Source organism: Molothrus ater, chromosome 1 (assembly GCF_012460135.2).
Source record: "Molothrus ater isolate BHLD 08-10-18 breed brown headed cowbird chromosome 1, BPBGC_Mater_1.1, whole genome shotgun sequence".
In the NCBI taxonomy this organism is placed as follows: Eukaryota; Metazoa; Chordata; class Aves; order Passeriformes; family Icteridae; genus Molothrus; species Molothrus ater.
Window position 1 is genome coordinate 92,168,890 of NC_050478.2, and position 27,503 is coordinate 92,196,392.

Here is a 27,503-nt window from a genome sequence, read left to right on the forward strand (position 1 = left end):
TGCCTTCAACTTTCTAGGCAGTAATAGCCAATTGCAGCTTTCACTGAGTGATCAATGCCAGGTGAAAAGTGTGTATAAGGAGAACTATGATACATATATTACTTCTAGTGCTTCTTATTCTGTCTCAGGTCTCTGGATGAAAACCAATGATTTCTTACCTACTGATTCATCAGATCTGCTTTATACTCATCATGTGACATAAACATTCATTTCTATTGCATTTTCCCCAGTTACAGTATGATCTCCATTGGATATACACTGTGGCTTACTGCCAGAGTCAGTCCAATAACCACTGAAACAAGACTTACTAGCTCTACACTAAGGAAAATAGGAATAGGTTTGAGGAAGAAAGTGAAAACTACAAATTGCAAAAAGCAAAGATGATCTTGCATGTTTTTAAAAAATGTGAAATTTAACTGGAGGCAGCGTATACTCTAGAGCACACTTTGTTTTAAGCCCAAGAATTTTTCAGAGGAATCATTACGCTGCATCCAAAAAAGGAATGCTTTTTCTCCTGCCGGGGCAGATTTGCAGGGAGGAGGCTCATTTCTGCATTGCTGGTCTGGCAGGCAGCAGAGCTCTATTCCTCTGATCAAGAGATCACTTTCATAACCACTTTTCTGAGGTCACAAATGAGTCTGCTGCAGTCACGCAACCCCTCGCCTACCAGAGCTTACTACAGTACAGGTTCACGGAAGCTCTTTAAAGAGGCAGCTCATCCTTTCAGCACTCACAGATACAAGGCACACGTGTATTATCATATGGGATTCCCCCCAAATATGTTTTGGGACTGTTTTATTTCAGTTTGATCAGGGAAGCTTCAACTTTTATCTGGATGGAATGTTGTTGCCTGAGTAGAATTAAAATAAAAATTTAAGCTAAATGGCTCTACAGTTCTTTTAAATGATACTTGCACCTTTTGCAAATACTTAGTTAGCCTCTTCCTTTCTATTCTGTTAAAGGTCCATTTTTGTCAAACAGGTGCTACTGAGAATTTTGCTAATTAAGATATCTAAAAGTCATGGTAAACAGTCAAACAAACATTAGATTCAATAAACAACAAATACGATTGCCCTGAATGAAACATTGCCCTGTGAGAAACACAATGATATGGAAATAGTAAACCAGGAAACAGGCTTATGAATTGACTCTGAAGGAATATGATGAAATTACAATAAATTCCAGTCAGAGCTTGTTCCTAGGTCAGAAAAGTCTACTTTATTTTAGCCAAGTATCCCACAAATTACCAATATAGTGATCTGTTGTATGGACATGCCTTGCAGGTGGTGGCTAGAATGACTTTGGGTAATAAGAGGCAGTGGGGAATTTAAAGAAAAAAGTTAAAAATATTTTTCCTCTTATGGTAAGTCAACTCTACCCAATGAATGGGGGGTTTGGCCTATTTTCACAAGCAGTTAATGCCATGAAAGCAACCGTTGTTGTTTCATCATTAATTATTTGCACTAATTACCTGAAATAAAGTTTTCAAAAGCTTTTAAATTACTTTGAAGCCTACAATTAAAAAAAAATTATGGTGGCTATATTGCTCATTGATATTTTGTGAGGATTAGTGCGCAGACACATTTCATTTAATGGCAGCACAAACAGGCTTGCCCTAACCAGTTTTATAATCCAGCTTAAATAAAGTAACAATAGGAATAAGGGCACAGCACTAAGCCTGTTGAGGACTCACAGTGTGGGATGCAGTTTGCACTGTCCTGCAAGTTCATTGCTATTATTAGGCACACTAAACAGGTGAAAACTTGTTGAGGTGTGCCCATACATGCTACAGACAGTTTCAGGAATTCTGGAGATGCAGCCACAGACTAAGTACCCTTGGCTTCATCCAAAACAAGGGCTTTTTACACTTTAGGCTTGTATCTTCAAGCCTATAGTGTAGGCTTGTGATGTGTATCTTCACCCAGCAGTGGGACAGGCCCTCTCCCATCTGCATTGCAGTTTCTCATTGACAGAAATAACGTCCCAACCCAGCTTTGATAAGAAATTAATGACACCCCAAAATTGGCCTTATCTCTGCTCCAGGTCTGGCCTATATTTATGGAATGGAATTAGGTAGGAAGCTGGACAGAGAATTGTGACTTTACTGCTGGTGGGCCTCACTGTCAGAGCCCAGTGCACTCATATCATAGAGGCAGGCTTAACCTCAGGTGCTGAGCATCACTGCAGCTTCTCAGCCCAGTCAAAATTTGGTGTAGGTGATGAGGCAGAGACACCAGCCTATAAAGGGAGGGGGTTGACAGCCTCTAGAGTGATCTCTAACAGCACCACTGCAGGCAAAGCTGCAGGCATTTTTGAAGATAAATCACAGTTTCAAAGAGTTCTGAGACTTCTGGAGATGTTACCTTTAGTCTTCTGTTATTGATTTGTGCCCGTTCATTTATCACTGCAACAACTTCCCATGGAAATGAAAAATATACAGGATCAACTCTTGCCTAAACAGACTTTTCCCTGTTTATGAACTTTCACTGAAGCACAAGAAGTTTATCTAGAAAAACAGCACTGGATACTAATGCAAGTATTTAATTAACATGGAAATTTTTCCTTTCTATCTATGGAAAGAGATACATGAGAATGCTGTTGAGCTGCCTTACCTATACAAACAAATTACACTGTTCTGGAGACAGCTGGCAAAGAAATGCTTGCTAACTGCAGGAATGACTTGATGTATGGGCATTTGAGGGTAAACAGCTGCTAGAATACTGCTGCTCAGCTCTGTTCTGCATGCCAGTCTGGCCACAGAGTGGGTATGTAAAAAATCTTGCCCTTCTGAAAGTCCTTTTTATAACACCTATTATATGAAAGCAAAATATCTCTAATCTTTTTTCAAAAATATGACATCTCCTACTCAAAGACAATGTGGTCAATTGCTCCATTTTCTAAGGAGATGCAAGCAGGCAGCTAATGCATGTGTCTAAGTCCCACTGGATCTGCAATTCTAAAGGAAGAACTAGTCAGTAATTTAGTACAGTGAAATCAGGATAAACAATGACTTGTCATGTGCCAACTTCCAAATAATAACCACAAACTTTCCTCACTCCCTCCACAGCTCCTAATATCTTGCACCTGATAGTTGAACGATCTGTACATATAAGAGAACATGCATCCAGTAATTTGGATTAGCTGCAAATATGCCTATATGTTATTTTTTTAGTCCTTTTGTGGAGGACTTTATTTAATCTGAAAAATATCCAGAGAAATTTATCTTTGTTGAGGATTTTATTTAATCTGAAAATTATCCAGAGAAACATAATAGAGTTCACTGATACCTCAACTAATAATCCAAAGTCAAACCATTTCAGATTAGTGTACCATAAATCATTTTCAATTAATAAATTGACTTAAAATAGCTACTAAGAGGTATTCTTTCATTAGAAATAGGTTTAAGTACTGTGACAAATTGCAGTTATTAGACTCAAACCTAAGGCTTCCTGAGTAACTTGGTTATAAAAATTACAGCAAGCTTACTCACAAAATTACTTCTACCCTCACCATCCTCCTTCTGCCCCAACATACTGTACAGACTTGAAAATGGCCAGATTTTTCTGGAAGAATAGGAAAAGAGTGTTTTGCTACTGCAATGTAAATTAAGGTCTAGCTTGGTCAGAACCACTGAAGGATGCCTGGAAATATGCTTGTACTAGGCAGGCTGAGAAGGACAGCAAATCGTGCAGCTGTAGAAATTAGTTTAAAACCAATTGTTTAGTGGTTTAGTCACTAGCTGTGGCTGAGCCTTGCACATGTGGTGGTTCATACAGCCTGTCCCAGCACAGCATGGCCTTTGCCTGGTGTGGAGAATGAGGGAAGGAGCTGGAGTACCTAATGATTGCGCTCCAGCTACGGCAACAGGGCCGGGAGTTGATGGAGTCAAGGCAGGATGGGGCAGGCTGGGAACGGGGCAGCTGGAACATTCTTCTGCCTGCTGCATTTTCCATTGGCCAGATGTTCCCCAGTTGACAAGAGCTGCGAGAGGCTGCATGCGCCACTCCCAGAGGGTGTTCTGACCCCTGGGAAGCACTAAAGAGGCCCAGGCCTGCCCAGCATTGAGGAGGCACAAAGGTATTTCAGAGCTCTGATCCTCTCTTCTCCCACTCGGTCCCAGTGCCAAGTTCAGCTGCGGCGCAGGAGCTCAGCTGTGGCGCAAGATTCATTTTGTGCATTAACCCAATGAGCTACAGTACCATCTGAGGCCAACATGCAGCTAATTGCTATGAGAACTAAACTTTGAATTTCCTGACCTATTCAAAGTCTGAATTTCCCATTCACTCCACGCTCCTGTACTAACAGATGGTATACAGGGTGTAGCTTCAAAACTTCCTGCATCAGAGCGTATGCAAAGACAACAAGAGGAGATGAATTGCACACCCCTGGAAACCTGCCCTTTATTTGCAGAATGGTGAAATTATAAATAAGCCAATTGACGTGCCCAAGCAGCCCCCATCTTCCATGCAGAGAGTGCTGGCTGAAACTCTTCCACCCAAGCTATCCCTGCCATGTGGAGCTGGAAAAGCACTGGTTACAGGAGCTGACTCATCAGCTGACTAGCCCACAACCTCAGCCACAAAGGACCAAAAATGCTGGTGGTGGCATGAAGCGTGTGGGTGGGAGCAAGGAATAAGCAATCATCTGGCAGCCTAATGCAGAAGGGAGGGTTGACAACAAGCTATTATTTATTCCCCCCTCATGCCCTAAGGCTTATCCCTCTGCTTCAGTGATTCTCATCATCTTGACGCTGTGGTAGGGCTCTTTGTAGGGGAGGGAATGAAAGGTACATCCCCTCCCTGTGGCCCATGCAATGAAAGCATCAGCAAGCTATCTGAGCTCACCACACCCAGATCTCTTAGGGCAAAAGGCCCTCGTCGAGGAGAATGGAAAAGAGGTTTGCCTGGTCCTGCTTTCACCCAATAGGAGACTAGAACAATGTCTTGTTGCAAAAAAAAGGGACATCATTGCTTTCCCACCCAAGCCAGTTACTGGAGAGGAGAGATCGAGATCCAGTTCTGAACTGGCAGACAGCAGATGTAACCAAATGTTTTTAGGAGCTGAGCAAGGAATACAGAAGAAAAGGGAGACTGTTGCAGTGAAGATGGGAAAAGACAAGGGGGAAAAACCTATATGGAGAAAACAAGAAAATCTACAGAAGAGGAAGATGCAAAAGAGAAAATTTTACAAAGAAGTTGGGGGGATTATCACTAAAAAGGTTGCTAGAGAAAAAGAGGTGGAAGGGAAGTCACCAAGTTAAACAGCAAAAATAAAAAGAAAAAAGAAAATTGGCAGATTTAATTAAAACTTAACATGAAAGTACACTGATAAAGTCCCCCAAATTGTTCATATGTATCACATTATCTCCATATAAATCTAAGTTAATTTTGAGTGTTCATTCCCTCCAGCAGCCTTCACCACTGCTAATCTGGCTGTAATATGGTCAGTTGGTCCCCAATTTAACTAGCGGAAAACATTCTCCAGCCAAATTATTGGTGTGGTGATGGTGTGACTTCCCACCTCCCAGGCTTTAACCTTTTCAATGGTATTTTTGTTATGACTCTGAAAAATACATTTAACTTCAGGCAATGTGTTTTTTAAACACTGGGGCAGATTTTGAAAGCCTGGCTTGTATTACTCCACTAATGCCAAGGTTAAGCAAAACATAATAAGGAATTAAGGACATGACCAGTTGTCTTTATGTTTCCTCCCCAACCAAACTTGTTGTTTTCTGAGAAGAGGCTTTTTACCCAAATTTTGCCTACAGTAGGTCTTTCCTGGCAAATTGCCTCAGTGGAAAGGAGATTAAGTTTCTCAATGTCCTCTTTTCTTGGAAACTTTCTGTTACATTTCCCAGTCTCCAATACAGGCAGCTCAGGGCACAGGAATCTACAGCTTCAAAGTCCTCCCCAACATGTTTTTCACATGCTGTTGTATTGGCACTTGGCAAGAGTGATGAAGAGTCACAACACTGTAGTTTGCAACTTTTCTCTGGCTGGAAAAACTGCACTAGTTGAACATAATCTTCAGAGAGTCAGAAGACAGAATATCTGCTGAGGCTACGGTATCTAAAGTAAGCAAGCTGACCCCTGTGTGGAGATTGTGACTTGACTTGACTAGATAAAGACAAGATAAATAAATTCCTCTTTTCCAAATGACCTCTTGGAACTTGGTGTCCCTGCACTAAGTGTTGCTGCAAGGGGCACATCTTCTGTCTAGAAACTGAACTCTTCTCCCAGCTCATGCTTACAGGGGTGACAATCTTAGCCACCCTACTGGTTTTAAAGACACTATCAGCTGCTACCATGATACTTTTAAGGTATGATGGCAAAGTAACCTTCAAACTGACATTGTCTCTGCTTTCCTAACCATAAGTTGGCAGCAACAAATGTAGGGTGCATCACTGTCCTGAAATGATATGGCACTAACTTACTGCCAGACTTATTAAAAATTTCTAAAGTGCTTGCTAGCATCAATAAAAATGAAGAATGTATGTTGCAATGTGCAATATCTTCAGACTCTCTGACGTGTTACTGAGTATGTTTGGCTCAGAAGAAAGAGCTCTTCCCTTAGAGGGGACGTACATTAAACCCTACATTGCTAGGGTTTAATACAGTTCTGGTGGTCCTGAAGAAGTGCTGAAAACAATCAAAACCTCTATAACCCATTGTAATTTGAGAGCATTCTGCACCTGGCATGACTGCACCTCTAAAAATTATTCATTTCAAACATTGCTAATTTCCTCTTGCAAATATTACTTGCTGTGAGATGTACAGCCTTTTCCTGTATGCCACAGTGTAGATGCAGTGTAGAAAAAGCATGGAAGGAAGAAATACAATTTCATTTTTCTCCATGTACTGTTATGATCCTTATAATAACATATTAGAATGTTCTCCACATAAATCCTTACATTTATCAGCTCAAGATACATTATTTAGGGTGAATTATTTATCCTTTCAAGAAATGCTTTCATAAAGCATTATTTATTGTGCCATTTTCCCATACAAGGTTTGTAGGGGTCATTTGATGGCACAACACTGGTTTAATAAATTATTTGGAACAAAATATAGAGGGTTTGTGACAGGTTTTCACTGACACTGATATACAACATAATACCAACATACAGAAGACAGCATTTTCTGCACAGATATTGAAATAGTCAGGGGAATAGATAAGACTACTATAAGGTGGCATGTTTTGCCTGTATACAATTAGTAAAGTGGTTATGAAGTTGTCAATGGACCAGAAAAAAGCCCAAAACCTTAAAATGTGTTGTGTTTTGATTTAGATCTGATCTTTGCTTGTTTTCAGTCTTCTTAACTTCTTTCAGCTGTTTCCAATATGTAAGTAGCCAATTTAAATTGCAGGTTCAGAGTAAATGGGAATAGTGGACATTTTCTCATTATAACAAATATTTACTTCCTATGTACCTTCAACTTTATATATTCCATGCAGATATAAAGAGGAAATGCATTGAGGGGATTTCAAGAGACTTTTAGGGGCATGGTAAGTTCATAAGATACATACTTCGGCAAGACTGTTGTATAGCATCACACTTTCAAAAAAGTAATGATGAGCTTCTTTAAAAGAAGTTCTAAAGTCTGCTTGTAATTTCTCTTACTGAGCATCTAAGTTTGCTGATATGCATTCTGCTTCTACTCAATGTCAAGATTTTAGAAAATTTGTCAGTTATATTATCTACAGTATTGCACCAAAAAGTGTAATGAAATTAAAACAGGACTTTTAAAGGGAAATCTGCTGTGCTTCACCTAAAAAACTTGCATTTTATTTTTTGGTGGGGAACTGTCAGAGCACTGACTAATATGTTGCAGTTGCATTAGATAGAGAAGAGAAGCATCTGTGTTAGTCATATGGGATTTTCTATGTAATGAAATAAAAAAGACACTAAACCAAACACAATTAAATTAAGACAAGTCCTTCAGAGTGATCCATTGAGCCAAACTGTAGGACTATCACATAGCCAAGTGAGGCAGGCTTTGCAGTAACCAGCCCCCTACTCATATTTTATAGGGCTCAGGGGGGACCTTATCTCTCTAGAACCACCTGAAAGGAGAGTGTAGCCAGGTGTGGGTCAGCCTCTCCTCCCAGGCAATCAGCAACACAATGAGAGGACAGTCTTAAGCTGCACTTAGGGTGGTTCAGGTTGGACATTAGGAAGAACTTCTTCACTAAAGGATCGTTAAGTATTGGAATGGGCTGCCCAGGGAGGTGGTGGAGTCACAGCCCCTAGAGGTGTTCAAGAAAAGACTGGATGTGGCACTTAGTGGTCATCAGTCAAAGGCTGGCCCAGATTATAATAAAGCCTCGATCTTGGCCTTATTATCGAGAGATGCAAGGATGGTCCGGGAGCCCAGTCCCTCTGGGAAACAGAGTGCCCGAATGCCCAGTTAGCTCGTGGCCATTGCTGCGGGCTACCCTTTAGCAAGCTTGGTGATTGTCAGCTCTTTAGTGATTATCAGCTCTCTTAGCGTCTCAGCTCTTTGCTTGCTTGCTAGGGTGCCCTTGTCTGAGGCTGAAGCAGACGCGAGAGAGGAGAAGTCCTGGGGGTTCCACAGTGATGGTTTATTGGGGAGACTGTGAAGGGTCCAGGGACAGCTCTTCTTCTGTCGAATGGGCTAAACCAGCCCCTTTTTATAGGGTATAGGGGGATCCAAACTTGTCCAATTGTAAGGGTTAGGGAGAATGGCCTATGAGGTTACAAAGATAAGGCTAAGGGGCGGGGAGTCAGAGACAGGAGCTTATTTTGCTGTCTCACCATGACTCAGCAGTTCCTACTGTTAATTCTCACTCCTCCATGGAGCTTTCCCAAGCTCTATGGAGTCTGCTACACCTGATGACCTTGGAGGTGTTTTCCAAACTAAATGATTCTGTGATTTTGTGATCCTCATTGTATCAGAGTTCTCTGCAGAGCTTTACTATGTGCTGTAGCCCTAAAGTCAGCATTAGGAAAGTGAGAAGGGAAGCAAGGAGGACAATCTCCCACACTATTCACTAGCTGAAAACTATTTGTCTTCTTTGTCTTCAAAGTTCTATGCAATTACAATATGCCAAACTAAATTCCTTGTTCTGTTGGATAAGAGGTATTGTCTTTCCTTTATAACATATCTGTGTTTAAAATGAGAAACAAAATAGATCATTTTCTTGACAGTAAAGATACACGCTTCCTCTCAGAGATGGTAATCACTCATGAAGCTGAGAACAAGTGTAAACCAAGCCAAAGTTCATGCCTGAGGGAATGCTTTCCTTCCCATCCATTGCATAAGTGATAAGGACAAAACTATTGCTAGTGTCTTCTACAATCACTGAAATTGCTAGCAAGTTCTGAAGTAAAATGCCATTTTTCTTGTGATGAAAACCAGTCTTGTTTCCATATCCAAGGAAAACATGGGTTACAGTGGAACTAAACTCCAAGTTTTTCCTCAGTCTCCAAGCAAGATCTAAACAGAATTTAACTCAAGAGAATTAGATCAATGAAATCCATTACTTGTAGCTCAGGATAATGGAATTTGAGCCATGCAGGGCTGTGAGAGTACTTCAACAGCTGGTACCAGGCTGGGCCAAGAAGGGCCTTAGCTGCAGAGCAGGGATTAAGCAAGCACAGTGCACAAGCAAGATGAACATCACTGAATGCAAAATACAGTGTGTATATCAGTCTCCTGGATTAGATGTACCCAGATTTTTCCTTGCCACTTGCATTTAAGACATTTATTTACACATCCTTGCCACATTCATTTACATCTATGCAACATGAGATGCACCGGGTGAGTTAAGCAAATGCACTGAGCATAAAAGCCTACCAAATCAAAATGGTTAAAAATGACTGAGCAAGTTGGAGAAAGGTGAAGACCCACACTCAATGGCTCACAGTATTTTGGGGACTTCCCCTAGCATGGAACAATGTAGAAGCTGTGGTTTGTGGGAGCATCTATAAAATCAGGCATCGTGTATGTGGCTGACCATGTGTCTGCTTCTGAGTGTACTTCTATTGCTGGTAGAAACAGTGGAACTCTCCCAGAGCCAAATGCCCTCGAGAGAAATCTAACAAAGATTCCCCTCATGTCACTTGTCATTTCCAGCTCCCTGGTTTTTCTAATCAGTCTTGATAATAGCAAGAGAAACATTGAAGCCTACAGGGATGTTCATTTGGATGGCATCCAGCAATAGAGAAGTTATAGGAGATACAGATCCAGAATTACAAGAGCAAATTCTGCAAGAAGAATCCTAATGATGATGTATTTCCCAAGGACAGCATAAAATCCGTGTAGTCCTGCCTTTCTTGTGCAGGTGACTAAATCAGTCTAACAGCTCTGAGTTTGTAATAGCTCTGGTAACATAAACAACCCACAGCACATGACACAAGCACCAAGAAACACCAGAAAATATCTGAAACTTATTTATAACTGAAACTAAGATCCTTCATTTGCCACTACACAAAAACATAAGTATTGAATTTAGAGCCAGTCTCAGAACATGACGCTGAAGGTAGTGTTGCACAGATGGATTCCCTTGATCTTCAAAGGTTATGGGAATTCAAGCAATTTAAATTTGTCTTGTTCTTCCTGAATATAGGTTCATTCTGAAGTAAATCCTGCTTGTAAATCAACACTCATCCTACAAAACCCGTCTTGTTTGGAGGAAACTAAAGAGAAAGCTAGCCAGGAGAAGGAGGTACACCCTCTTACAACAGGACAGTAAGAGCAAACACAGTTCTCCTCCAAGAGTCAGCAAAGGCCTTCCAAGGACAGAGAGATCTCCAGGTTATGCAAGAGGACCTGTAGTACAAAACAGCCTCAGTTATTTGTCACATGGAATGAATGATGTTCCCAGGAAACAAAGGGAAGAGAAAATGTTGACCCATTAGTATAAGCAATGTGTCCCAATAAAAGGTCTCCCTGGCAATTAAATATATTAAAAAATCTAGTCAAAATAATGTTTGGAAATTGATAATGTGAAGGAGATTCAATTTGCAGTGGCTTCTCTAGAAAGAAATCCTCCCAGATCTCAGGGATGGATGAATGCAGCTATCCTGCCTAAAGTCTTGGCACTTCTACTAAAATGTCACTGATGTAGTATTTTAGCACTTGATTAGACAATGATTTGCAGATAGTAGGTCTTCTTTCAATGATTTACTAATATACCACTTATGCAGAAGAACAGTTTTCTCAGTTTTTCCAGTTGCTATATTGCTAAAAAGATGGTAAAATTAGAGAGCAGTAGAGAGTGGAAAATATTTCTTTCATGAACAGTCCATTTTTGGCCAAAACACTCCAAATATTGGTGCAATTTGAATATGGCAGTTCAACACAGCCACAGGAATAACCTTACCTGTTACCCACTCTGACAATGAATGTTTCTTTTCAGTACAAGCTATTGAATATGCTGTCCTAAGAAACCTAAACTACCCAAATGCTTACAATCTAATTAAGCTACAACCATGGAGTACAGCAATATATATGCTAGAGACATTTTTTATGTGTTCAAAAAAAAAAAAATCATTCAGACATTCCGTTTAAGAGGACAGGACTGGGAATGTTCTAACTCAGTAGAAAATGTCTTTAAAAACCAAACTTCTAATTATTAAAAAACTCAGATATATTGGGGAGTTCTTGACTCAAGGTATAAGCTTCAACCCTAGCTAATCAGAGGAACACAAATTGAATCCTTGATTTGTGTCTCAAAGTACAGGTTTCATTTAAAAAAAAAAGAAGTTTGAGGAAATTGTGAAAGCCTCTAATTATTTACATAATGGAAATCAATATATATGTCATACCAAGAAAAGATAGGTGGAAATGAAGAGTTGGAATAATGAGGCATCATTTCCTCCTTCTTGTTGTTGTTGTTGGTTTAGGCATCTTATCCTGTTCTTATGAATCTTTCTTATAATATTTATTGCTATTTCCAATTTTTTATTATTTTATTTTTCCTATATCTGTTCTAAATATATCCATCATGAAGGACCTGGAGAGAGTCTAGTGAAAGGACACAAAAATGATGGAGACTAGAGCACTTCTCCTATGAGGAAAGGCTGAGAGAGTGAGAGAGCTGGAACTTTTCAGCCTGGAGAAGGGAAAGCTCAGTGTGGATCTCATCAGAGTGTATAAATACCTAAAGGAAGGGTGGAAAGAACAGCCAGGTTCTTTTCAGAAGTGTCCAGTGACAAGATCAGAGTAAACGAGTACAAAGTCAAGCACAGGAGGTTCTCTTTGAACATCAGGAAACACATTTTCACTGTCAGGGTGACCAAGCATTGGCTGAGGTTGCCCAAGGACACTGTGGACTCTCCATGCTTGAAGATATTCAAAAGCCATCTGGACATGGTCCTGGGAAACTGGTTCTCAGAGACCTTGCTTGAGCAGGGGGCCTGGATCAGGTGACCTCCAGAGGTTCCTTGCATCTTCAACCCATCTGTGAATCTGTGATTCACTAAGACTATGATTTTAAATTTAAGGGAAAGCTTCAGGCTACTGAAACTGGCTTACAAATGAAAGATTAATTTTTCCCATGGAAATGGATCCAAAATAGGCCATAACTGTAATAGTAAGCTCAGCCATATGAACTTAGTTTAAGGATCAGTTGAATCTTCTTGTGGAAAAATTTGCCATGCTTATGTAAAGTAAAATCTAAAAAACATATTTATACCAAAGAAGCAAAATTTGTCATCCCAGGAAAAAAAAAATTATTGAGAGTTTGAAAAGAAAACTCTGGGAAAACAGAATTTTTAGGAAGAGATGGTGGGGTAGAAAGAGATGCCTGAGAACCACAGTACATGCACCGCAGAGGAACCTTGGAACCTCAGACCAGGAGCTTTGGTTCGGGTAAGCAGCACTCCAAAAGCACTGCTGAGTAGCATTACATTGCAGATTATGCACTAAAAGCAAGATCACACCATGCTTCTTTACCCATCTCAGGTTTTAAAACCTTAAATTTCTGAGTCGCTGAAGTGTCATGCATGTCACACCAGAAACAAGTCTGCAGTGGGGGCTGCAGCACTAAATATTTAAATATTACAATAAATAATAGCCTAAAGGCTCTAAGGAATGAACCTGAGCAATCTCAGTCACAGTAATATGCTTCTGACCTAGGAGAGTAACAGCCATGGACAGTGTAGGAGAAGAACAAAGCTGGAACACACTGCAAGTAATTGGGGATACTGAAAATCAGGCCAGCTGGGAGGAATCCTTTGCTGTTTTCTTCTTAAAAGGGATAAATTCAATTTCCATTAAAGATAAATTTTGATGGGAACTGGATCACACCAAACACATAGACGAGTAAAAGGAAATGACCCACTAACATAAATGCTAAATCAGAAGAAAGACAGAAACCACACAGTCAGCGTGTGCTACCCTGTCAGAAAAGGGGAAAAAATAAAAGACCAAAAAAAAAATCTGTATATATGTATATGTATATATGTATATGTGTATATATATATATATATATGTGTGTGTGTGTGTGTGTGTGTGCGTGTCTCTGTGTGTGTGTGTGTGTGTGTATATATGTCTATACAAGGTTTAATTGAAGGGGAAAAATGATTAGAAGGAGATGCAGCACCTTGGTGAAAGTGACTGGGAAATACTGGAATTAATGGTTCTTGTAGCAGCAGCAGCAATCCAAGCCACAGCATTGGAAGATAGAAGACCGACAGGAAGGGGACTTCAGTACACCTGGAAAAATCTCAGAGGGCACATATCTAAGGGAAACAGAAGCTGGATGTTTCCTCATCAAATCAATATATAGGACATAAGTGTAAACTGCATCAGTGGCAGTGAAGAATGGGAAAGGTAAGAAAAGACCACCTGAACAAAATCTTGAGTTCTTCAGTGACTGGAAGCTCACAGAAAATTTCTTTTGAAAATGAATAAGATAAAGGACAAATGTATAAGAAGGGAAAGAGTAAGGCCAATGTATAGTATCAGGTGTAGCAAGGAAGGGAAGGTAATAAAAATCTTGCTGGAAGCCCTTTAACCATACAGGTTGGGAAAATAGATTTCTGCTACTCAGCAGAAGGGGAGCTACAGACAGTGAAAGCAAAAAAGTTCAGTGTTTATTGACTCTTTTTGCTTCCATCTGCTAGGATCACCTTCATGGCTGTAAAAGCTGAGGTGCCACGAGAAATGGAAACAATATTTTTTTCTACAGAAGGGGGGCTTTAACTGAAGCAGGAGACTTCCAGCTTGGATTTTAGGGATTGCAAAGAAAGGTATTAAATCAGACATGTTGCAGATTTGCAAAAATATTAGACAATGACCCTCAGGTTAAGGCATAGCTTATTCTTTACTCAGGAAGGTTCACTACAGGCTGGTTTCCTAAAATTTTTAATTCTGCATGGAAACAGATGAACACTAAACACATCGACTAAGATTTGTAGACAAATTTCTCAAACTCTGCTGTAATTCAGTTTACAATCCATATATAACTGTAGTCTAAGGCAGGTCAAACAACATGTCTCCATGCTTGACTGTCACTAATTTTGCAAAGATCTAGATTATTTAAATATTTAAATAATTTAAATAATTTAAATATGAAACTTACAGAAACTTTAAAGATATTTATTCATAGAGTTCATCTGTGACTCTCTACAGTCCATATTTAGTCATCCATAAATCTATCAGATTTTTAGCTTTCAAAATCAAATGAAGTCTGGAAGTAAATAAATACAGAGAAGGCACTGAAGTCTGTAATAAACACAGAGATTCAAAATAATACAGGAGGGAGATTATTGTCAGGAAAGCACTGCTTTTCTGCTTGCATGCATGTCTCTGTTTTTGAGTATGTATATGTGTGTATGCAAAAAATGTCCAGATGGGCAAAATAACAAGCTATTGAATTAAATTATGCTTTATATAAATTATGTAGTAAAGGATTTGAAATTAAAATGTTCATCCATATTGAGGTCTCTACATTTCCCATCTAAGACTATACTCAACATTATCTATCATTTATCAAAAATGCTTATGGCTAAAAGGTCTAACATTACTGAATGAGATGTAGAAGGAAAAGTTTGAGTAGAATTTGAGTATTGATACAAGGTTAGTTACACTAAGAAGTGAAAGATGAGGAACTATATAGCCCTAGTTGTAACCGTGTTGGTGTAAATTGTCATAGCTGGTTTCATTACAAGGACTGGGAAACATAAATTATCTCTCTCTCAGAAAGGACCTGAGCTGTTAAAAGGACAAGGGGCTATTCTTCTGACATGTAGTTATTAAATCATTACCTGTACTGGAAGGGAACAAGTTAAACAACCAACAAAATGGGGCTGGTTTGGAATTGGAGCAAGACCACCATTTCCCCACCAGTGGAAAAACTGAGAAATGAGAAGTACTAAAGGATGTGTTGTCAAGAGTGGTAAAGGAAGGCAGACTACAATTAACCAAGATGGAACACATCCAAGACAGAGGCCCAGCAAACTCAAGTGGTCACAGACACTGAGTGCTGCTCCATGCTCACAGGAGCCCCACCCAAAGCAAGCTTTGTCAGGGCCAAGTGACAGTCACAGTTTCCTGCAGCAGTAGATGTGTCTCAGTCATCAGCTAACCCTGGTTCAGACCCAGCTGCCTCATACACGAGATCCGGTGAGGTTGGAAGGTTCTTGCTGCAGGCCATTTTGAAGAGCTTATCAGGAAAATGCAAAATGACTGAATGCCTGTACCTTAGGGGGAGCAGGGCTATTAATAGAGCCTCTGCCAACTGATAACAGAGATATGGAGAATCTTAAATAAGTAGACAGCAAAAAGAAAACGTTTCTAAGAATGAGGTAGGGAATTCACCACAATGACTTACACTAAATCCTAGGAATATCTGTCTCAACAACCAAGTCTAAATTTTTTAAATGAACCAGGCCTTTGCTTAAATCAGTCAAGTAAGATGAACTGGTCATATGCTTCAAGGTACTAACCTCTAATGGTCACTAAAATGGGAATAAATGACTGATGGACGTTCTCCATGCACTAATACCCAATTCTCCGCACAACCATTTTCACACTTGAGGTCCATATGGTGAGGTTACTCCCTCCAGCTGGCTCTTGATCTTCATAACCACGTTTGTGCTGTGCACTGACTATGACAGAGTAGCTACTAAAAGGACACCTAGTGGTAAGGAAATGAGTGTGTCCAGGAACCTCTGGCATTGCTGAAGGTGTGCCACTGCAATTGGCATGGGAATTGCTGACCTGTTATGGGTTGAATACACAATGTCACATTTGAACTTAATGTGTTGAGTAGCACTACTCATTTATTTTTTTTAAATGACAAGCAATATTCTTAAAAGCATGTTTTAAAAACCTGAAATTTAAGCTGAACTTCCTCAAAACTCAGAGAATAGCTTTTTTAAACAAATGATGCACAGTACTGTCTGTTGCAGACTACAAAATTGAATGTACTGAATCTCCACTGCATCCACTTTAGGAATATTGGATAGGAACAGAACTCATCACAGATATGTTTTGCTTGATATTCAAGTCAGATTTCATCTTGGGCATCATCATTCCTTGATTCCTCCACTGTGCCACTCTACAATATCCTGAGTAATTCCTTCCCTTCTTGTCTTTTCCTTAGCTGTTTCCTCTATGAAAAGAAACAGCTGGAGAATATAAATTGAGCTAACTTTAGTTTTTGGGGGGTTATTTGTTTGTTGATTTTTTTTTTTTTTGCCCATGCAACTTTATAGTCACTTCTTGCCTGTGTTTATTCCAAACCCTTTAATATGTACTAATGCCCTTGTGACCAGGAGATGCCCACAACAGAAAGCTCTGTTCCAGATGGAGTCATGCTGGTCTCATGCAGAGAGGGATTATAACTTTCCTGTGTAGTGACATGCTGCCTCTGGGCAAACAGACCAAAATCCACACTTAGCTTTCTTGTTTATGTCAGCATACCGTATTACAGGCATGGAACAACTTGTTGACCACTGTCCCTCTTTGGTTATTGTTTTTATGTTGTCTGTTCCAGGTTTGTCTTTTCCATTGAACATCAGTTTCTTTGGATTAATTTTCCCTGAGTGAATTAGTACAGATTTACTAAGGCATTTTTCCAGATACATTTTTATCCAATTTTCTAACATCTCTGTATGCCACTGGTCTGTTCTCTGTCCACAGAATGTTTATAAGCTCCCAGTTTAGTGTCATCCTTTGATTTAAAAAGCCGCAAACAATCCAGTTGTGCTCTTCTGTCCTCTTTCATCACAACAAAAATTGAAACACTGGGATGAATACGCTTGTTAGCTCTTTTAGGTGATTTGCTTCTAAAGTTTTTGCTTAAAAAAAAAAGTCAAACAAACAGATTCTGCCTTTTTTGCCCTTTTTTGTCCAGAATTACAAGTAAGTAGATTGTGATGTTCATGAGGGATGCAGCAGATTCTATCCTCGCCCAAACATTTGCAACCATTCCTCACTCAGCTCAGTTTCCACAGCTCACCTTTCCTCCACTCCACCCTTCTGAAGCTCTAGCCTGCTCTCTTGTCCTAAAATGGCACGTAGCTTCCTTCCTTTACTATAAACAATGCTTTCTGTAACATTAATTTTGTGATGTAAACATTTGAAAATAAGAATGAAGGGAACACAAACTATGTGTTCAATTAGGTAATTTGAGGATTAAATTAAATGAAATCTATCTCTCAAAACATGGAACAGGGAACATTTCAGCATAATGCAGCCTGGCTTTACTTGTTTTCCTTTTATCTCATCCCTTTCAGAAAAGGAGACAATGGATCTTAGAAACTGGCAGAAGAGTAGCAAAGACAGCTGAAGAGATATTATTGCTTGTGAATGCAAGAGAAATGAAAGTCAGGCTTAGAGGTAGAGTCCATAGCACTCAGGTATGTGTTTAAAGAGTAAGAGAGGCACTCTGTCGACTGCAGGATGCTGGAGGCTGGGCAACACCTGCCACAGCTGACATGGGAGGCTCCTGCTATCAATGATATCACCCTTTGTAATCTCATGTCAGCCTCATAAAATGCCCTGCAGCCTGGCAAAGTCTCTTCAAGCTGGCATTTCTTTTATACTAAAATGCATTATAAAAGCAAGAAGGCAACCAACAGATATTATTCTTTGATTAAATCCAAAAACAGAAAAAAAAATTAAAAATTTAAAATATATATATATATAAAGGATCATCATAAGGAGTAGAAATAATAAAGAGTAATAAAGGAAAAATAACATCCATAAAAATACTTCTGTTTGTCTCTGCAGTCCACCTATAAGTTTTAGTCAACTATTCTCCTTCATACATGGGGTTTTTTTCCTTTTTGTTTTGACAACAACTCTAGAGAGGATTTCTAGTATTAAATCACTTGGATTTTGGTCTTGTGAACTCCTCAGCACAGAAGAAACTCAAAATATTTTAAAATTTGGAAGAATTCTTTTTATGCACATCTCAAAACGCACATTTGTCTTTTCCTTTGTGGTGTGCCAGACAACTGTACAAATGAAGTGTAGCCTAGTACAGCTTTATTCAGCACTTTAAACTTTGAATCTCTCTTGTCCTGAAAGACAGTGACCATTTTGGCTTTTCAAGTGAACCCATTTCCTCCTGGCATACAGCAAACATAGGTAATACAGTAGTTGCTTCACTTTCACATCGTACTTAAACAGGAGTTTTGAACTTTCATAATAACAGCACCAAATAGAGAATTCAAACTGTAACAGGTATTACATTTGTCCCAAACTTCTTTCCCAGTTTAGTGATTTTCCAGTTGTGTTTTCCCATTTTCATCAGCCTGCTGATGAAAGATGGACATTATCCCACTATTTGGTCAAAAACGCACAAACTACATAAGAGGAAATGAATGAAATTTCCAATGCAACATCCCATGCACAAAATAAGTTCAATAATACATTTTTCCCCCTTGTTTTATCAATACAATATCATTTGTTACTTTTATTCAGGATCAGTACCAAGCAGCAATAAATCAGAGGGATACTTTTAACGGGATGCTGAGATCTAGGGAAACCTACCTTGAAAGAAACTTTTGACTCGGAGATAGCTGACGCTGAGGCGCAGGACAGAAAGTTTGTCCAGCTTCGATACGATGTCAGGGGGAAAAGGAAGGAGGCTGGCCAGGTGGTCCAGCTCTGCATTCAGACGGTCTCTGTGTCTCTTCGAAGGATTTGATTTTTCATTCCCAACTGCAGGCCTTCTGTGGTGGAGAACACATTTTCAATTACCTGTTTTACTTCCAGAGGCTGAGATGCTCAATGCAATTAATTGATAACGGCAATACTTTGCTTAGTTTCTATGAAAATCTTTAAAGTCTCTGTCCTCTGACAAGAAGAGATTTACCATTCTGCATCTGCCATGGTACAAAGACACAGGCTTTGTCTTCTCTTTTTGTATCAGGCAAAAAGTGAAGAACTGGTATCTTTTACTCAGGACCTCTCACCTTAGGGACATGGGTACTATGTTCATGTTCTAGTCAATACCAGGAAAAACAATTTCTCATCTTTGTTGTACAAATGAGGGGCAGAACAGCAGGGGAAAGTTACTGTGACTAATGCATGAACCCATTCAATACCCACTGTATTCATTCAAAGCATCTTAGTTCCCTCCATTTAATGGCTCAAAGTTAACCTGTGGGTCAGGAGATCATTAAGAAAGAGTCTGTCTTTAGACATGAGTAAAAAGTATGGAAGGCGAGGTGAAGAGAGATTCTTTCCTCAAGCTCAAAACTCCTGTGTACATTCTCACTTTTACCTTCCTTCCTATATCAGTAATAACAAAGATAAGAATTTGGTTTCTTGAGAAGATTGATATTCCTCACAAAACATAGAGATGAAAGTTACTCAGCTTTCTAGGCCAAGCAAGCCCATCCCCATTTTCTGTTCCTCTTATGCAATGGACACTTCTAGAGAACCTAGAATAGCTGTTGTGGAAATTCTTTATGATGATATACATCACTAGTGAAGAACCTCAATTTAGGAATGTCCACTGATATTCCCAGAGAAAGTGTAAGACGTTCTCAAGAGGGAGTAAAGGAAAAAGCTGGTGCTTTTGCACACAGAAATGGGGACCTTATTTCCAGCATGACAGTGGGGCGTGCTCAGTGCTGAAGCACAGACTTGTCCATTAAGCAAGAAGACCTGAGTGGGAGGCTGAGAAGATTGTTCCTTTCAGTAGCCAGCTATTGCTGGACCCAGCAGTAGTCAAGTGCATTATCCAGGCATGAGCTATGAGACACTGGAGCCATAAACGACATGGATACTCAAGAATGGCAAGTAAGAAGCCTATAGATAGTTGTGCTAGCAGTTTCTACTTTCACCTCACTGGATCCAAGGATCATAATCTTAAGTAGCTAGCTGACATTGGACAATGAGAGTAAAAACGAATTATTTGTCACACTTTACTACTGCATTTTCATGCTACACACATTTACCACATTTTTCAATCATAAGGTGGTTAAGGTGTTAAATTTCATCAGTATTAATTTGTCATTGCAGTTGTAATTCTAAAATAATTGTGCTTAGGAATTAACAAAAAACAAGATCCGTTTTTTGAAGAGCAGTTTTGTACTTGTGACTGCTGCTAACTGAAAATCTCTTAAAGCAAATCAGATCTGAAAAATTCATTGCTATTTTTGAGAACCTCACTTCAAGAGAACAGCATCAGTGGACAGAATGGACAGAAAAAAACTGAGTTAGAAATAATAATATTTTTTTAATTTCACTGAAAATACATAATTTCTGCTATTTGGTTCAAAATTGCCAATACTTATATATTGGTTCTTCAATAAAACAACAAGTTGCTTCCAAACACATGGAGAAGATTTTGCTGATTGGGATAAATGAACTACTTTCCTAAATAAGGGAGAGGAAATATGAGAACAAATAATGCAATCAACAAAGAAGGAATAGTGTTTCTTACTTTTTCTAAGTTTAATATTTTTTGGAGTAAACCTTGAGACTCAGCCATCCTATGACACCAAAAGGATGTCTGATTTATGGAGGGCAGTAATTTTGTGGGAACATAGCCTACAGCTGAGCAGAAGCTAAAGAACATAAGCTTTGCTAATCGGTCTTTACATCTGACAAACCAGCTGAAGCAAGGAAGCAATGTAGGACAGAAGAAATTAATTCCAATAAGGAAAATTAAGTTGATGAGTTCAAGAGGTGAAAATTGCCAAGAGTAAAATGAAATAGAAATAGAAGTTGTTCAAGCCTATTTACCACATAAAATAGTGACTGCTCTATGCCAGAGAAGAACGGTTTGAAGCAATTAGGTGGTCTGCCTTTGTACTGAGCGCAAGGAATAGTTTTCAGAAGATGGTAGGGAATGGTGTAAAAAGATTACGGGAGAAAGTTCAGGACAGAGTCTTCCTGAAAACTCAAGGAAATGATTCAGTAAGGGAGTGAATCCAAACAAACAGGAGTTGGATGTAAATGGTAGTAAGGTGCCAAGTGGATGTGATTTTAAAAATGTGAGTTTCATGGAAAGGCTCAGTTAGCTAGCCATAAACAGAAAGGCACAGGCAGGGAAAATGAAAATTGAGGCAAATGAAAATTCTAGCCCTTATTTTGAGCTGAAAGGAGATGGTGCTTGTTGTGTTCATGTTACAGTCTGGATTGTCAAACTGTAAACAGAGACATAGGAGACACTTGATGATCCCCCATTTACTCTGCTTTCCATACAACACTGCTGTGGTAAAGGAGAACATGTAATTCAAGGAATATATCTGGCTTTTCTTTCTTCACGTTGTTGAACTGCCCAGTAGTAACAAGCACTTGTACCTGTGCAGCTGGTGGGGAGAACATTCTGTGTTCCAGTGGTACACAAGGCGTTGAGCCATTTGGCGTTAGTGATTCAGTGTGCCCATGACACACAGACCGCCGCTAGTGTAAACCAGTTTGGTGACCTGGCAGAGGAATTTCCTGCAACTACAGCTCTGTCTGCTGTTCCCTACCCTCTGCAGAGCCCTACCCTGTTAATGAAAACTTTGCCCTGAATAGGTTTTATAAGTATGCTGCAGCGTTAAACCTGCAGAAGGCCTGAGCTGAGAAAGGTCTAATAATTTACCGTGACAGCAAGCTTTCAGGAGGAAGGGGAAGGGAAGAGAGACCATGAGATGTGACAGATAGGCTGAGAGCAAAGTGACAACAGAGGATTATCATGAGCGTACTGACCACCACCCTCAGTCACTGAGCTGTGCTTGGACATTGTATTGGAATTTTGGCAGAGCTGAGCTCCAGTGGCAGCCGTGTGTGTGGATGTTCACCATCTCCTATGGACCAAAAGGACAGAACGAGAGACACTGCTTGAAGAAAAGGCAGCCCTTTGCCACTTTCTATGTCTCTTCCACATCTTGACAGCAAGGAAAGGTGAAAGCAGAACTAATGGTCAAGAAGACATAAGAAGACCGGCAGAGCAGATGAGAGGTGGGATAGCGTGGTACCAAGTAAGAGGAAGGGCTATGCCACAAAGGGCCTTAAAATTAGAACTAGGAAGCAGGAGAGAGCTGCACCTCCCAAGGTCTCTGTTTACCCTGGCACTGGCACAGTTCTGTCTGAAGTGGTCATTCTGGAGCAGTTACAGATACACTCAGAGCTAGGACAGGTATATTTCCCTTTAAAGTGCTGTAAAACATTACAAGAAATGTTTTGTAGAGGGAGAGGGTTTTACAAGATGCCAGGGTTTGAGATGAAGTAGTGACTGAAGTTCTCAAATGATAACTGTCCTGAAGCATTGCCTTAGCACTTTTAAGTATTAATTTCAGCACAGTGATTTTAGCTTGAGGTTAAAGACAAGATCTCTTTAATTTCGAGATGCTTGAATTACCAGTAAAATGTTAGATTTCCACAGGAAATAAACACTTGGTAGAAAATGTTTCCTTTAGTCAAAATGCCGGCTGCCTGGCTGAAAAGCATATCTGATGGAAAATTTTCAATCTGTCTGAGCTCCAGGTGTTTGACCTGTGTCCATAAACACCAGAATTCTTTAATGTAGAAAACGTTTAATAGGACTTGCTTGGATGTTTTGGGGCAGAAAAGGAAAACAGCTACATTTTTTTAATTTTCTTGCGTGTATAAAAGGAGAACCTGAACCTTATATGTTATCTGAAGAGTGGCAACCTAATGAAGATAACCTCTGCTAGTTCTGTGTAGAAAGCAAGACTGAAACATATTAGCTCCTCCCAGTAAAATTTTCCACATCTTCTTCCCCAGTCTTGTGGGTCTCTGTAGTCTCCCATGGAGCTTTTTTATACATTTTCATCACTGTTCTGTAAAACCATCTCAGAATAAAATTCTGTGCCTGAAAAACATTCGTGAACATAATGAACAATATCATTCTGGATATCCTGGATTAAAAGCCAGCTGCAGGATCACCACCTGGTTGATAGCCTGACCATGAAAAGATTATGTAGAGTCAGAGAGTTAGCTTCTTGGGATGCACTGAGTTTGGGGAGATATAAATGTTCCAGTTGTTCTGCAGAGGAGAAAGCTGCACCTCTGTCCTTTAAATCCTGATCTTCAAAAGCACAAATCCATGAATCCCTATTGGAATCCAAGTATCCTGCTCACACTGAGGCACCTGAGCTCACTTATCTTTTTGTTAAAAAAAAAGGTACATTCTAGAGACTATTTACATTAAAAAGAGAGGACTGGCCAAAGAACACCCATCAACTTTATTTTCTATGAAAGATCAGGTTTTACAGCTGAGCAAATACTCCTCCCGGAACAGGTGCCAGTATCTACCTTGATTCATTGGCAGAATGGTAGGGGGGAAAGTACAACAAAGCTGTGGAGGAGAAAGAGCTGTGCTGTCAAACAAGAGAAAAAAGCTGTAACAAAGATTGTACAACATGGATTAAAATAATGGTTAAATATGCTGCTTAATAGGCTTTGTCTACCCTTCTAAATTCAAGATAAACTATTCAAGGCAGCATGACAGCAATCTCGGAGTCCTGAAATGTCAGTAAGACCAGCAGGACTGAAAGACACTGACTAGGAAAGGAGCTCTGTCAGCCAGTTGGTCTGGGGCATTCAGAACCTCTTTAGAGGAAAGTCCCTGAGTGAGGGAATAAGCACAGGAAAGGCTTACCAGAGACCAAGCCCACAAACAGATAAGGTTTGAGGAAGAGACCAGTGTTGCTAGGAACTGAGAAATCATCCTCAGCAAGTGGTAAGTAACTAACCACAAAAAATGGACTGCTGTCTCCAGTGTGGGACTTCAGTATTCTAACAATCCCAACAGTTCCCCTTGTTTTAACCCATGTTTCTTAATCAAATTTTTTCATATCCTGGCTTGAAAAGTTTAGGCTCAGGTACCTGCACTGCAACATCATAGAAAAGCTATTTTCAAGGCAGTATTACCTGCAATGGTTCCCAAGATGAAAACTTAGTTGTCTAAAGTAAGTGAGAATTTTCTTCTGAGAGTATTAAAGCCAGAACTTCCAAAAAGGCTAATGAGGCCATTTCCGTGATTTGTTTGCAGGTAGTTTTCTTAGCCATTCATTTATCTAGGAGTCATCTTTGAGAGGAGTTCTAAATAGCATGTAAACTTCAAACATAAGCTTAATGTTTCTCAAAGCAACTGCAAGTCTCCTTCCTTCTTCACAAAAGTAATGATCCATAAACAGTTCTGCATAGAGGTAATTTAATGTACTGGAAATGTTCCATCCCTCTTGCAATTGTTTTAAAATCAAATATCCACATCCATACTGAAACAGCAGTGCAGATATCTTACATACATTTTGAATTCAACACTCAGGATTTTTGCAGGAAGAATAATTTACTTATGCCATTATCTTTGTCTATTGAGATGTGATACATTTTAAACTAAAAGAAACAATTTTTTAAGTGGGAACAAGTGGTTCATGAGCAAATACTGCCCAAAATCCAAACAATATCAACAGATGTCATTAAAACATTCAGAGAAACTCCCCTTTGACTTTAGACCAATATGTACAATTTTAAGCCAAGTGGGTTATTTTTAGAAGTTCTGAAAACTGAAAATAGGGAAATCTATTTTAGTTACCTTCTCATCCTTAATTGTGTATGAAGGCCACCAGTGCCAGTTCATCATTTTAACACAGTAAAAATGTATGTTTCATAATCATATAATCAAGTGTAACACAGAAAATATGGGATGAATACATTAAAAAGCTTTATTTCATAGATTGGCTTATGGCATCTGGCAGTCATTTACATTTGAGTGATAGCAACCTCTTTTTTCCCCCTTCCCTTTCAAGCATCTTGTAGTAACAAATTTCCATTGCATTTCTTCTTTTCCTGCTTTGCCTTTGCACATACAATTCCTCTCTCCCATTTTTCTCCTAATGAAAGTGATCCCATAGTAAATAGAAGTCTGAAAATTATGTGTTCGATACGCAAAAAGTGACTCACCAGTCTGCTCTTTCAGTTGGCTGAACTGACCCACTTTCCCGGCTCGCTCGTGTTGGGCTTAGCAATGCCCCAAGCAAGGCTAAGCCCAGGAGAGGGGAAGGGGGGAGTGCAGTGCCAGTGCTCTCGTTCCACTCAGCACATGGCTTCTCAAAAAGCTCCTTGGACAGGAGGCAGGGAGCACAGAAGCACCAAGGTGGCAGCCACCCCTCCAAGCTGACATTTAGTCCACTGGTGTGTTCTGCCTACAAAAGGGCACTGTCCCTCTCCACTCTCCATGGCAGCACCGTGGTGCCGACCACAACCACCAGTGGCCTCCTCCTGGGATACCTAGTGCTGGGTAAGGATGGTTTGAGCCAGGTTTGGCATCCTTTCTGGAGACATCTAACCCATGAAGAGCCAGCCTCCCAGCCAAGGGTTTCTCATTGCAGAGAAGAAGATTAGGTCTCTCCTGTGTCAGTGGACCATAGGAGGAAAGGAACCCTTCTTCTACTTCATTTCTAGCCCCTACATTTGGAGGGAGATGACTCCTGATGAATATGATACTTAACTGTTTTTGAATGGGTTTCCTCCTTTTCCTCCCAGCGTACAGGCATTCCCCTGGAGGAATCATGGCTTTGACACTGAAAAACAAAAGGAATAGGTTTCTTAGTTTGGAGGTTTCTGTGTTTCAGACTGCTCTACAAAATGACAGCGCTGGGAAAGTTCCACCGAGGAAAATGTTCGTTCCTTGAGTGTGACATTCAGCAACACTAAAAAGCATGGGGGCATTAGTGAAGATAGAAGCTTACAGCTTATTCAATTTCCTACCCTAATATTATTAGAATATTGATGTTTATGTTCAATTTTCATTTTTTCCAATTAAGTATACTATGCATGATATAAAATGGTTATAAAATACATCCTGTTTACTGGATATCCAGATTTTTTTTCCCTTCCCGGCTCATTTCTAAATTCAGCTAAACAAATAAGAATGAATAATACCACCCGTCATCTGCAGGGAGGATTTCACAGCTTTTAAAATACACAGGAATATTATCTCCATTTCTGACATTGTGACTAGTAGGTTGCAATTATTCAAATCAGCATTTCTCCAGATCCTCACATCCTCATTTTTAAAGGCTGGAAATATAGCTGTCGGCAGCTCAAGATGTGACACACAGTTTTGTGGTTAGCACTTGGACCCAGTGTAGTGCTGACTGAGGTGACAATTTTCACACAAAACTTGGTCTTATTGACTTATTTGAGTATGTTAGCCCTAGAGATGTTGCAAAATCTTTGCATTCAGTCTGTTTAAATCTTTTGGAGATTAGCTGAATATCAAAGTCTCTTGATTTTCTGTCTGAAAGAATATTTTAGTCATGCTGAGTGCTGTTCAACAGTGGGTGCATGCTGCCAGAGAGGTTAGTGTATCTCAAGAGAAATTGCTGTTTTGTGTAAGATACAAAATTAAAGGGAACTTCTGTGTCACTGAATCAAATCCCATGCTGATGAACATGTGTGTCATGTAAAGCAAACCATAAAATTGCTGAGCTTAATTACAAAAATCTTTAGAATTGCTTTCTTTTTCATGGAAAGACAGCTTTCTGATAACTAGAAACCTTTTGCCTTCCAGCTTAAATTTGTTCATGGTCATTTTGTTCTTCATGCCCATTTGTTCTTCTGCCAACATTGTCTTTTAGTTTAAATAGCTCTTCCTCCTCCATTGTGTTTACTCATTGGCATATTTTTAAATATCAGTCATATCTTCAGTCAGCCTTCATTTTTCTATTCTGGGACAACACAAACTCTTTTATTTCACTCTCATGTTACAAACTGTTTTTTTATTCCTATCATTTTAGGAGAACAGAATTGAGCCCAGCTTATTAAGCAAAATCTAAAATGTATTTCATACATGCAAGCACAGCATCTTTTGCTAACTTGAAGTTCTTTAGGTCTACTGTGTTTCCCTCATCTGGAAAATCAGTTATTGTGTCAATATACAGCTAGCAGGTTACTTTGTCAAAATTATTTAAATCTATGTTCCCCTTTTACTCCAACTAACTACAGCTGTTATTTGTTCTTTCCTTCTGAGAATTATTTCTAAAATTATGCATAATATATAGATCAGACTAATTGTCTTCTCTTAAATGCAGGTTATGGTGGAAACACTAGTCA

The 27,503-nt window shown here is 39.5% G+C and overlaps 1 protein-coding gene across 1 annotated transcript in view; it reads right to left on the bottom strand.

The window, feature by feature from the left end:
* The window catches only part of AHRR (aryl hydrocarbon receptor repressor), a 63,367-nt gene extending 37,405 nt beyond the window's left edge, over window positions 1–25,962 (bottom strand). Inside the window, 2 exon segments of the mRNA XM_036378624.1 lie at window positions 18,972–19,153; window positions 25,898–25,962. Of these exon segments, the coding sequence (XP_036234517.1) occupies window positions 18,972–19,153; window positions 25,898–25,959 (244 nt within the window). The 5' untranslated portion in view covers window positions 25,960–25,962.
* Window positions 25,963–27,503: the final 1,541 nt, after the last annotated feature.